General features: G+C 33.1%; 1 protein-coding gene across 2 annotated transcripts in view; it reads right to left on the reverse strand.

Annotated features, from left to right (window-relative positions):
* The window catches only part of LOC134715013 (uncharacterized), a 53792-nt gene that overhangs the window by 4195 nt on the left and 35608 nt on the right, over positions 1–13989 (reverse strand). For both annotated transcript variants that reach the window (XM_063576840.1, XM_063576841.1), the window contains exons 16-22: positions 13689–13799; positions 12647–12738; positions 11246–11375; positions 7596–7768; positions 5585–5666; positions 4657–4902; positions 1538–1720 (exon numbers count right to left, since the gene is read on the reverse strand). In XM_063576840.1, coding sequence (XP_063432910.1) covers positions 1538–1720; positions 4657–4902; positions 5585–5666; positions 7596–7768; positions 11246–11375; positions 12647–12738; positions 13689–13799 — 1017 coding nt within the window. The remainder of the gene's footprint in view (positions 1–1537; positions 1721–4656; positions 4903–5584; positions 5667–7595; positions 7769–11245; positions 11376–12646; positions 12739–13688; positions 13800–13989) is intronic.

Raw genomic sequence — 13989 nt, forward strand, 5'->3', positions numbered from 1 at the left:
TTTCAAATCGGTCTTTATCACCTGTCTTACTGTATGATTATGATACAGCCAAATCGCGCGTCAGGTACCTTTGATGATTTTGTTATATCTAAATCCTGATGGATTTATATAACTGTAAGGGAAATATGGTTTGATTGCCAATGAGACAGACAAGAACCAGAAACAAAAAGACGTAGGCCAGCAATTATAAGTCACAGCACTACATTACCCATTTGGCAAAACAAAAACTGTATAACAAGATATAGATTAATTTGTTTTATGAACTTTTTTTTAGTTTATATTGGTCGAGAAATGGTTTAGATCACCCCTAGTTTTTGGTGGGGTTCGTGTTGTACCTATTCTTTAGTTTTCTATGTTGTGTCATGTGTACTATTGTTTTTCTGTTTGTCTTTTTCATTTTTAGCCATGGCGTTGTCAGTTTGTTTTAGATTTATGAGTTTGACTGTCCCTTTGGTATCCTTCGTCCCTCTCTTTTAGCAAAGATAACTGACATATTTTTATATTTTCTAGGAAATTTTAAATGCAATTTCAAAAACAAATAAGGTATAACGGATCTAAATATATCATATATATCGATATATATCATCAATTATCTGTATGATATATTTAAAATGGAATGTGTCAAGGAGACAACAACCCGACCACAGAGCAGACAAAAACCGAAGGCCATTAATGGGTCATCAATGTAGCGAGAAACTCCCTCAACCGAAAGCATCCTTTAGCTGGCCCAAAAACAAATATGTTTACTAGTTCAGTGAAAATGGACGTCTCACGAAACTCCAAATTATACATAAGAAACTAAAATTAAAAATCATACAAGACCAACAAAGGTCAGATGCTCCTGACTTGGGCCAGGCGCAAAATGCGGCGGGGTTAAACACCTTTTTGAGATCCTCCTATACATCTAACCGATGTAGAAAAAACAAAAAACGTACAACAATACCTACAGTAAAACTCAGTTTCAGAGAAGTTCGAGTCCGATGTCAGAATATGAAAAAAAGAAAAAAAAACAAAATAAATAATACATAAATGACAACAGACTACTGGCAGTTACTGACATGCCATCTCCAGACCTCAATTGAAATGATTGAAAGATGAGGTCTTCATCATATAAATATCAGGCACCATCCCTCCAGTTAGGGGTTTAGTATTATATCATAAGAAAATATACGAGAAGAACATAACCCGTGTCATGCCAACGACTGGTTTTAGAATAAATGTGTTTAATTCCGATGCAAAGACCCTATGAGTGGATCAATATCAAAGCCAAAATATGCAATCTTTAATAATCTGACAACAATATCGTAACTATATCCCTTCTTAATAAGTTTGTTAAAATATTGTGTTAGCTTTTAAGGTGAAAACTGACATTTTTGTGCTTTGTAAATTTAAGAATAAGGAATATGACCATAAAAGATTGGATGTGAAATACCTGAACGCATACGATTCCACATGTTGAGTTATATTTACGAATGATGACAGTATGCGTTTAATAAAGTCGATGCTTTTTTTTTTTATCTTTTCCCTTTAAACTTACTGCATTTAGGTATTATACATGTATCCCATCGGGTGTTAGGGTCATCGACGTAGCAAAAAGGTGCATTTATATTTGCGCTAGCCGTACAAAACGTGCCTTCTTTACAAGTCAATCCCTGTTCTGTAGTTTTTTTGGTTCCCATATAATCATAACCATTCTCAGACCTTCTACATTCTTCTACGTCTGTAAAACAAAAAAATTAAAAATGAACATATCCATCTGGGGTATTATTTTGTGTACAATGGCATACTACCAATCTAAGCCTGCTATACACAGGTTACATCAAGTTCACGACGTATTATTAGGTCTTTCAACCTTTTCGGTTGAAAGACCTATTGGTTTTGTTCTGATTATTATTTTTTTTCTTCCGCCAACTTTTTCGTCCTTCGCTGTTTTTTTGTTTCGCAAGATGTCGCTTAGATAAATGAAATATGATATCGAACAGTTTATGCGCTTTTGAAACTGACACCGCGAAACCAAATACTTTCCAATATAAGAGTTATTTCCCAGAACACTGTTTTTCTTGTTATCGCTTAATCTTCACAAGCGTATAAGAAACCGACAAATTTATTTTTCCAAATTGCTCGTTATATCCTCAGGATGTTCTGTTTCATTTTGACCGAAGGTATCCGGAGACTCCATATGATAGTTATCCCCCCTTTTAAATATGATATAAGTGATATGCATTTCTAACTGGTAAACCATAAGTGATAGAGACCTAGGGTCTTTTGATTCAAGGTTTTTGGTCCAAAAAAATGAAAATTAGGTCAAGGTCAAATTTTGAATATCGATTTGGCTTATTTTCACCTATTTTCATTAACTTTATAAGATTCTGACAAATTATTTTTACAAAATTGATAGTTGCAATATGTCGTAACTTATAAATTTTTATTGGAAGGGTGCGTAGACAATAAATTGGAGTTTTTGAACCTCTTATATTTAGAATTATTCGTAAAGGGATATTACTGATGAACCATACATAATACAGACCTAGGGTCTTTTGATTTGGGATCCTTGGTTTATGACCTTGAAATTGAGGTCAGGGTCATAGGTTAATTGGACGTTCTTGATTTTGACCTTTGCTCGAAATTCATATCTACATCATAAAGCCATAGGAACTGACATTTTCAACTAATCTTAATATTTTCATATCAAAATAGATTCATTTTTGGTTGAAAGGCCTTCAATTGTTCTCTGAACAATTGGTTTTTAATTGGCAATTACTTTCATTGCTCCGGCTTGTTTTTATGTTAAAGTTTATATGTATCATATTTGAATGGTAACATAAATCTTCAAACACAGCATAGGAAGCATTTTTTCAAAAAGAAATTGATGATAAACACTATCATGCTTTGCGTAAGGAATCTCCTCTCCAACAGTTGTTTTGCCAAGGCGTTGCCTTTTCATCTTGGACTTGAATGTACCCTGGACCTAACTCCTGCATTACCTTTTTTCATCAACATGTCGCAAGTAAGAAGATAAATATCAAATAATTCATAACATAGATACCAAGATTAAAATTTTGCATTTGCGCCAGATGCGGGTTCAAATTTTTGTTTAAGCTATCTTCCCCTTTTTGACCGATTTTTTTTTAAAAGTAAGATGAACTAGAGGCTCTCAAGAGCCTGTATCGCTCACCTGACTTTTCTTGGGGTTTTGAAATTATATAAAAAAAAAAAAAATTTGGCTACAAAGTAACTTGGCCAACACTTTAAAAGGAAAGGAACAAACGTTTGGTGTCATTCAATTCAGTGGTTCTCTAAAAGATGAAATTTGTATGTATTTTCAACAAGGTCCTATGCTAACTGTTTCCTGTCGGCGGCTATCTTAAATAAAGGATCGGCTACAAAGTATCAACACTTGGTCAGCACCTCATAACGAACATTCATGCTATGATTGGTTTCTTTCTATTCAGTGGTTCTCTAAATGAAGTCATTTGTATGCATTTCCAATAGGGCCCTATGTCACACTAAATTCCCCACTGGTGGCCATCTTGGACGATGGATTGACTACAAAGTAACAACACTTGGTCAGCACGTCATAACGAACATTCATGCTATGTTTGGTTTCATTCCATTCAGTGTTTCTCTTAAAGAAGTCATTTGTATGCATTTCCCATAGGGTTCTATGTTAAACTAAGTTCCCCGTTGACGGCCATCTTGGATGATGGATCGGCTACAAAGTAACAACACTGTGTAAGCACCCCAAAAGGAACATTCATGCTATGTTTGGTTTCATTCCATTCAGTTGTTCTCTAAAAGAAGTCATTTGTATGCATTTCCCATAGGGTCCGTTGTTAAACTAAGTCACCGCTGGCGGCCATCTTGGATGATGGATCGGCTACAAAGTAACAACTATTGGTCAGTACCTCATAAGGAACATTCAAGATATATTTGGTTTCATTCCATTTAGTGGTTCTCTAAAAGAAGTCATTTGTATGCATTTCCCGTAGGATCCTTTGTTAAACTAAGTCCCCCTAATCGTACAGAAGTTGTCTTTCTGCTTTTTTGCAATACTTCCCTTAAAACTTGCTGCTTTTTCGAAACTGTTTCTAATGCGATTGTGAGCAACAGTAGGTTTTCTCAGGTGTTGAGTACGCGAAATAAAACATTTGATGCGAAAGTCAAAAAGTAGTCATGAACTTTTAAGGTCAATACTCATACATCTGTTACATTCTGTACTATGCACAATTAGCGCTTATATGTGTTTTTTATGCCAATTAATATAATTGATATTAAGGGTATTTTTTTTATATACAAATAATGCAGATTATATAAGATTCTAACTTTCTTGAATATTTCAGCAAATGTACCACACCTTGGGATATTGAATATATTTCAGATATTATCTGAATTCTTGATTTAAAACTTTGTACCATGCCTCCAAATACTCGTTCATTGCGACATTTATTCTTGGTTGGCATATAACAATCACGATTAGAGGATTAAGAAGGTCTAACTTAGTCTTAGTCCTATTGTAAATCCGGGAATTCACCTGAGGTAGTGTTATATGTATCAATAGAGTGTAAACCTTTTAATGGTCGTTATACGGTTCATGCATTATTATGAAAATATATATATTTTTTGTAATTAATTAATGACTACTTTACTATTCCTTACCACAACGTGGAACTTTACAAAAATCCCATCTCTTATCAGGATCAGTGGTGTAACACCATATATTATTTTCGTCTCCTCGTATATTACGACAATAATTTTCGTGGTCATCATAGTCATGATAAGAGTGTTTAGTCGGACTATCAGAGTCCCATCTTTGACAGGTTATTCCACCTACTGTGGTGTTGACGTTGCCAGTGTAATCTGTTCCCTTTAGACTTGCTATACAATCTAATGGTTTTGGTTCCTCTGAAATGTAGAACACACATGTATTTATCAAATGTTCAAAGAAATATTTATTCAAATTTAATAACATGAGGACCAATACCTACCGCGACACTGTAAAGTTTTAATGTCTAAAGAGATACTTTTCTTTATATCTAGTATTTTAGGATTGACTAGGGTATAAACATATTTGGCAAGTCGGACTTCCATTGGCAATCATGTTACAGGGCAAAATGTTGGTCCGGTCAAAACATATTTTCATCTTCCACCTGTCATTTATCCATGTGCAGAACAAGCTCATTGAATTGAATACTGTCATACAATTAAGATGTTTAGCTAGTTATACAGGCAAGTTTAATCTATCGTTTTCTACATAAGAAAAGCCTATAACAAGTCAGGAACATGACAATTGTTTTCCATTCCCTAGTTGTGTTTAAATTTTTGATTTTGCCATTTGACTGTGGACTCTCCGTTTTTAAATTTCCCTTGATACCGGAATTTATTTTCTATTACTTTTTTTTTTTTTTAGATATTTCTCTTCAATACTGCTGGAGTAGTAATAGCTTTCCTATATGATAAATTTATATATTTATTAAACTTTTTTTTATCTCGATTTTGTTTTCAAAGGGCTATAATTTTATATCTTCTCTTAAATAAAAAAAGGAAAGTTATATTCATATTTTGATAAATTATTGATTTCGCTTACCACACGATCCAGGAGAAATTTTTAAATCATCTAAAGCTATGTCACTTTCCCAGTTACTGCCTCGTACTGCTTCAATACGAATCTAGTAATACAATCAGAAATATATAAATAACAAATAAGGAGAGGGACTTTTATTTAACAGTATCGAAAACACTTACATAACAAGAACAACACGTTTATTTATGTACATACGCCTTGTATGTCTCTATACTATTCAGAACTATTAATGTGAATAAAACGAGATCAATTATTAAAAGAGGAACGAAAGATACCAGAGGGAGAGTCAAACTCATAGATAGAAAATAAACTGACAACGCCGTGGCTAAAAATAAAAATAAAAACAGACAAATAATAGTACAGAAGACACAACATAGAAAACTTAAGACTGGGCAACACGAACACCACCAAAACCTTTGGGTGATCTCAGGTGCCCCGGAAGGGTAAGCAGATCCTGCTCTACATGTGGCATCCGTCGTGTTGCTTATGTAATTTCAAATCCAGTATATAGTCTAATCGGTAGGTCACATTCGTGAAAAGGGAAAGGGTTTTATAGTTACGACATACGGAATATATCCGTGCCGTCTGTGAAACGGTAAGTACATAACTGTCAACCAACTCGTGATGTCGTCCGTAAAATTTACGAAGGGATGATTTCAACTTCACCATTTGGAACTCTTGGTTTAATAGCTTTCTTGTGAGTAGCAATCCTCTATCAAGGAATTCATGTTAGGAAATACAAGCCCGGAAATATCGTATCAATTGGGAGTTATATACTCCGTATGCATTAAAGGTTACGATAAACAGGTAAAGTTTAGTAAAACAGTGTGTTTTTGTTGTTCCCTTGGATTGTGTCCCAAATTTGCTTCAGTTTACTCGATTTACGACTTTTGAACAGCGGTATATAAGTATTGCCTTTATTGTCAGCTATGAGTTTCCGTGAAAACGTTTGATATCGTTATCCTGTTTTGTCCTAACTAAGTAAATTAAAACTAGAACAATAAAAAAACAGCACTGAAAAGTATTTAGACAAGCAATACGTTCTAAAATAATTAAACGAAAAACAAATATAAACAGAATAGAAAAAGTCAGAAAGTAGTATAGTTCAATCAAGAAAACTTACTCTTAGTAACAGCGAGTACTTGGAGATCTGTACTAGGTGTATTTTTGTTGTAAGGATAATCGATTTGATAACTGGAGCCCTTTTTAATTATTTTTATATTTTGTACTGTTACACCAGTGTCCCAGGTTAGGGAGGATTGGACGCCTGCATTTATGTTTAAACCCGCCACATTTGATAATGAAGGACTTGTTATCCAGTGTTCGTCGTTTCTTGCTTCAATATCATATTGGTATTTCACATGTTTTCGTCTGAATTAATTCACATTTTTTTTTTATCTCAGGGCTTTAAATTTTCAATTTTGTACTTTGTTCTTACATTTGATACGTTTCCCGCAGTTATAGTTTGCAACCCGTATTTGTTTTTTCTCTATCGATTTATGAACTGTGAACAGCGGTATACAACTGTTGCCTTTATTTGACTTTATAAATATTTTGATATGAGCGTCACTGATGAGTCTTATGTAAACGAAACGCGCGTCTGGCGTACTAAGTTATAATCCTGGTACCTTTGATAACTAATTGTATAAATATATACGTAATATATGAATCCAGAAACCACGTGAGCTATTAACACATATATATATTTCATGTGGTCTCCGGTGTCATTTGTCAATAACAATTTTCTTATTAAAAATATGGACAGAATTTTTTTTGTAGTGATCTTTCATTGACTGATGCCGAATCATTCTCATAAAAGATTAAAGCACATGTCGTTGTTCGTGTATGCGTTAAACACGTTTCGTTTGACGTTTATTGTCTTGTACTCATTTTGGTAAGAAACGTTCCCTTGGTTAGATTGCAACACTTTATATACAATTCATGAAAGTTTGTCAGGTAAGAAAATCATATTTACTTAATCAAAAACATTTATATCAAATAGTTTTCCTCTTACCTTAAAATCACCTTCTGATAGTATATATACATTATCTGTTCTCCAACTTGATCCTTGATTTCCAGATAATGTCCATAACTCGCGATCGCCTTTAGAATCATTTACGGAAACAGTTAGCGATCCCACATCAGCACCAAACATGTTATAATTAAGTCTTAAGCAGTAATCTCCCTCTATTAAATTAAAAGAATTTAAAATTATTGCGAACCCAATTAAACTTTTCCACAGATTTAAATGTAAGTTACCTATCTATTCAAATTTCTTCAAAAAGTTCTTTTGTCCCATCTTATAAATACAATAGCTTTTGTTCTTTGTGTAGTTTATGCAATGGGACCTTTAAATTTCTTCTAAAAGAAATCTGTCACCTACAGTTTAATTTAGCTGAACCAAAAATATGAACTGTCAATAATGAAAACACTAGTACCAATACTGAATAAGGACCCACAAAACTGCATGTGCCTTTTCAATATCTAAACACTGATTCAACAAAAAGGTGTCCCAAATACACGGATGCTTCATTCGCACTATCATTTACTATGTTCAGTGGACCATGAACATGGGGAAAAGTCTCTCAATAAAAGGCGGAACAAACGAACAGATGAACGGACGGTACGACGAACGAACAGACGGACCAGAAAACATAATGCCCATAAATAGGACATTAAAATTAAAGTTGATTTCTGATCAAATATTCAATATCCAAACTTGTTTTTTTTGTGTTTTTTTACTAATAAAACCTTGAATATTATTAATATCAAATTAAGGACCTCGTAAATGTATGCTATAATTGAACAATAAAAAAACCATTCATTTGATTAATACTAAAAAATGTGTCTGAAATAAACTTTCCATTATTAAAACAGAGAACAATAGCTATTGTATTTATTCAATGAGACAATAGAACAGACAGAAATTTAAATCGACAGGTATCTTCCATGTGAAACTGTGGAAAAGTATCATTGGGTTCGCAATAAAACATATAACATATTGATTTCTACTTCACATGGTACTTCAAATATAAATACAAATCTTGTTAAACATACAAATATTGTAATAACTGGCCAAACGGGTGTCTTTTACTTTGCTGCCACCACCTGTGTTTACAGGTACACAGGGAACCTCAATAGACTAGAACAAGCTAGTCTAAAACAGAGAATGGTTTAAACACGGGTGTACTTTATATTACCAGACCAACAGGGTTATAATACTTCTGACACATTAACTTCACTTTATATTTAACAAGAAACTCAAATAGCGGGAACTATAGGGGTAAAGAATATTCAAGTACGTAATAGTCTGTGTATCTAAACGCACTTTCCATAGTGTAATTTATAGAACAGCATTAAACTGTAAAATAGAGGCTGCACCTCTATAACCTGGAATCGCATATAAACTATCACTCAAGACCAATTGGACAACTATAGCGTATTATGTGTTTTCAGCAAGGAAAAAAGTAAGATAATTGTGAACATAAAGATGTTTTATCAGTAAATTCATGTAGTGTTCAGTTAACATTATTACACAGTTTTTATCTAAATTATTTGCTATAGTGTTCAATCAACTATTAAATATGCTATAACATTAACATGTATTATATCTATGCTATCTTCTAATAAATTATATATTTAGAATAACCGTACTTTATTATATTATCTAATAGACTTCAGCCTCCTGGAGTACGCACAGGAAGACAAACTTCAATCACTGAGACTGAGAGTATTTAAAAAGAAGTTAAATTATTTTAGCTTCTTACAATTCTTAGCCTAACGAATATTCAGGATTTACAAATATTTTCTCTGAATGCTGGAAAATCTCAGCAAACAGGATACTTAACAAAATGTCCTTAACAAAATGGGAGGGGAAAGGGGAATGGAGAAGGCATGTAACTTTAATTCGAGTACCTCAAAGAAACAGGTTAGCAAATGAACACTAGCCTGAATAAATAGACCAGCTGTTTATATGTACATCTTCCTATATCTATGTACAATTATATTAAATCCATTTTTGATTTTGATCTAAGTACTAGAATACCACACTTATAGTAAACAGAAAACGTCCAAAAGTTCTAAACTGCAGTAAAACTGCTTAAAAAACTTCACGAAAACCATGATAAACTTCAGCTATCGACAGTATCAACTGACCGAAAACCTGGCAACATATCTGTAGGTCTGACTAAGGAGGACGAGCCCCTGACAAACAGGTGCAAGCTATCGGGTATCGAACGGTTCTTAACGGGGCAACGAACGGGTCTAAACGGGAGAACGAGCGGGGAACGGGCCTGACAAGTGCGAAAAGAATCCCCTGAAAACATAATGAATTGGAATAAAAAGGTGAGAACCGGTGTCAAACTTTAAAATAGCCTAACATCGAGCCGTAGCCGATAACAGTCGCTTGAATGAAAATACACATGTTTTCCAAGGAATTTCGCTTGGCGAAGTCATTACAATATATGATATAAACAGGATGAATTTGGTTCTTTTGAACAACAATGCAAATGAATTTGAAAATGGGAAATACCGTTCTAAAACATATATAGATGCTTGATCATGACAGGCAGCACTTGTATATGAAAACTAAATGTCACAGTTAAGTGCCAGTCTTTGTAAGAATCAGGCAATTTAGGTAAAAATCAAAACATGATCAGAAAAAACCCACCGAGTGTGTCTGGTAATATCAAATAACTTGGTTAGAAAATTGGTTAGAATGATAGCAAATTACAGAGTTATCTCCCCTTATTCGTTAATTTCTAGTGCATTTAAACCAAATTGTATCTTCTATTACCAAACGGAAAACGGAAATGAATGTTATTTTTGTGCATAACTACATTTTATGAACTGAAATCAATGTCAAATTGGGTGGGTTTTTTTGGTCATGTTTTCACCACTGCCTGATTCTTAGGCAGACTGGCACTTACAATCTTTCTGGGTACAGTGCTGCAAGGAATTTACTGAATCCATATTTCTAGGTCGCCGAAGTTGAAATCATCCTTTCGAATATGCATGCCATCACGATTTTGTTGAATGTTATGGAATAAATGTGTCTCTGCAGACGACAACAAATATGTCGTTACTACAATCATGTCTTTTTTTTTTAGGAATATGACCTACCGATTACTTGTAGATTAATCACCTGGTGTGTGTTAACATGAGCAACACGACGGATGCCGTTTGTACAGCAGGATCTGCTTTCCCTCCCAGAGCACTTATGATATCACTGGTTTAAGTGGGGTTCGTGTTGCTCAGTTTTAAGGTTTATTTTCTTGTGATTTGTGTTTTTCGTCGTTCTATGATTTTTGCAATGGCATAGCTTATCTTAGACTTATGCGTTTGAATGTACATTTAGTATCTTTCGTCTCTTATGAAGCTAATAAATGTTTTAAAATTTATAATGGCCAAGGATAAGCTTATAAACATAAATACATGAATACATTAATATCATTTATGTATTCATGTATCCCATTCTAAAACAGAAAGGATCATAATAGATCTATATGAAGCAATGTTGAGTAACTAGAGGCGTGCAGCATATAGAAGAATATTTAAAATAAAATTCAGATAATTTTATTGCAGCCTTAATTTTTTTTTCATTTATAGACTCCCCTCTTGGTATTATCAAACTAATATCCAGTGTATTTAAAAATAAATATTTACCTGGGAAGTTAATGTCTGATATAAGTATAGCTTTTTGACCCGTGGTTCTAGGAGATGACCCTTCAGCATAAATGTAGTTTTCTCCTGTGAGTGCTCCATCTGGTCCGGTTAAATCAGAAGGTGTTTGGCCCTGCAGGAAAAATCGATTCATAAACATCAACGTTTGTAACATCCGTATTCAAAGTGCAACCTTTTTCTTTAAGAAACTCATGCATTATTCAGAAGCTTGAAGTCGTTACTCAGATTTTATATAACGTCACCAGTGTGTGGACAGGAAGTTGATGAACCAGGGTTATGTCTAAGGTTGCAATACAGTTTGGAAAAACACTTAAAATTGACACCCTTAATTTTTAAACACCCCCTTTCCCTCCCTTTCCTGTCGTAGTTGAATATATTCATTACATGGTAAGCGTTCTTTTTTGTCATTGTAAAATATTATCTTTATTGCACTTTTTGGTCAGATAGTTCTGGCGTGGTTGGGTTTTTATACATACCGTCAATATGTTATTGTGTTTTGTTTTTTTGTATTCTTATCTTTCATTTATGCTTATGTGTTATGCTTTATGCTTTTTTGTTTTTCTTTGTTAACCTATTTGTTTGTTTTTAGTTACTTAAATCATTACCCAATGTTGACTGCTGTACCCCTTTTTTTTTTAGAATTTTTAACTACAATATCTTTTTCTTTTGTTCACACATTATTGTAAATAAAAGGAAATGTTATAAAAGTGGGATATCGAGCTAGCTTTTAAGCCAGGTTAAAACCACCATTTTCTACATAAAGAAATGTCTGTTCCAAGTCAGTAATATGATTCTTTTCATGCGTTTGATGTGTTTGAACTTTTGATTTTTGACATTTGATTATCGACGTTCCGTTTGAAAATTCCCTTGAAGTTTGGGTATTATTTTGTTATTTTACTTTTTACCTAAGGATTTTTTTTTACATCTCGTCTATGAGTAGTATGTGAAATCCATATAATTGATTATTATCGTATAATTTTGTAAATAAAGGCAACAGTAGTTTACCGCTGTTCAAAACTCGTAAATAAATGGACAAAAATTAAGATCGGGGTAACAAACTAAAACTGTGGGAAACGCATAAAATATAAAACAAAAATACAAGAAGAGAGAGAACAACAACACAACATAAAAATGACGCACACAGAAACAGACTAAGCATAAGACAGAATTAGACAAGAATAACAAATATAACATCAAAAACAAATACACGAATTTGTTATTTCTCATTAGAAAACATCATCGTTATGCAAAACACTGTCTTTCCGAATTTCGGTATGATTTTCATTTAATCGCTTTTCAGGTTAGCAAACAGCAGATTTATGCCTAAAACTATAAATTAAAGCACTAATTAAATACTTGTTAAATGAGAACAAATTTACTCACAGAATATGTTATCCAGTCAAAATCGTCCTCATCTGTATTTTTCAGAAAACATTGACTGGAACGTTCAAACGTACAATCAAGTTGTGCAGAAGCTAGAATAAATTATAAAGTACTTCGTTTAGGAAATTTGTTTTTAATTAAATTTGATTCGTTTCCTTTTAGGCCTAAATGAATTGTGATAAAATAGTAACAATAAATAATTGCTGTATTTGCAAACCAGATGTATTTGTCAATAGGGTCGAGAAATTAAGCAAAATGTGTATTTGCACTAAAATAGGTTCGTATCAACTAGGATAGTCAAATCATGGTCCGATTCGCATTTTGTTTTAAAAAAACAGAGAGTGAAAATAGAATTATTAAAACATGGATTAAACGACAAGAACGATCTCTTCTTAACAACATATTTATAGGATTGATGAAAGGAATGTAACATATTCTTTTTTATAACAAAAACATACAGATCGCATATTACCATAAGCTTGTCCTTCTAATGAACCCAACTATTTACTTAAACAAGTCTTTAAATGCTATGCACACAAACAAGTTGGATAATAACATTTGCTTCTAAAAGAAATCAAAATCTTAACATTTAAACAATATAAAATAAGACAAGACTGAAAAACAAATTCTGAATCTAATATACTTTTCAAATTCTAAAGCCTATACACTAAAGGTTTTGATGTGAAAAAAAGAAGATGTAGCAGATAAACATCTATCTGGATCCAAATATCCTTTTAAGATCTAGATCATTTCTTTTAAATCTCGAGAAGTGGTAGAGCAATTGCTATCAGGAAAAGCCTTAGCCAATATTATAAAGACATACTATAATTAAACTCATCATTGAAACAAGAATTGAAATTTTATATTTACGCCAGACGCGCGTTTCAACTACAAAAGACGCATCAGTGACGCTCGAATCAAAATATGTTAAAAGGCCAAATCAAGTTCAAAGATTGAAGAGCACCGACAAAAAACCTGTTGTGATAGTTGTACAAACAATATGATGTCTAGATCTAATACATTGACAATTATCTCACTTTACCTTCCATAGTATCACACAGTGTCCCTTCGAATCCTGGATCACATTGGCATCTAAATTGTCCTGCTTCACATTCTTTACACACTCCATGGACACATGGAAGAGGAATACAACCTTTGTGAAAAAAGAACAAATCTATTATATTATAAATGATTCCATTTGTGTTTCGTTTATTATGCTCTTTCAGTTCGCAATGCTATATATACAAATGTAGATTTTTACTTTATAGTGTAAATGTTAAGTAGTAATTGTAACATATTAACATCTTACGCAGAGGTGTGAGTTATACTGTTATACTGAATCA

Source organism: Mytilus trossulus, chromosome 4 (genome assembly GCF_036588685.1).
Source record: "Mytilus trossulus isolate FHL-02 chromosome 4, PNRI_Mtr1.1.1.hap1, whole genome shotgun sequence".
In the NCBI taxonomy this organism is placed as follows: Eukaryota; Metazoa; Mollusca; class Bivalvia; order Mytilida; family Mytilidae; genus Mytilus; species Mytilus trossulus.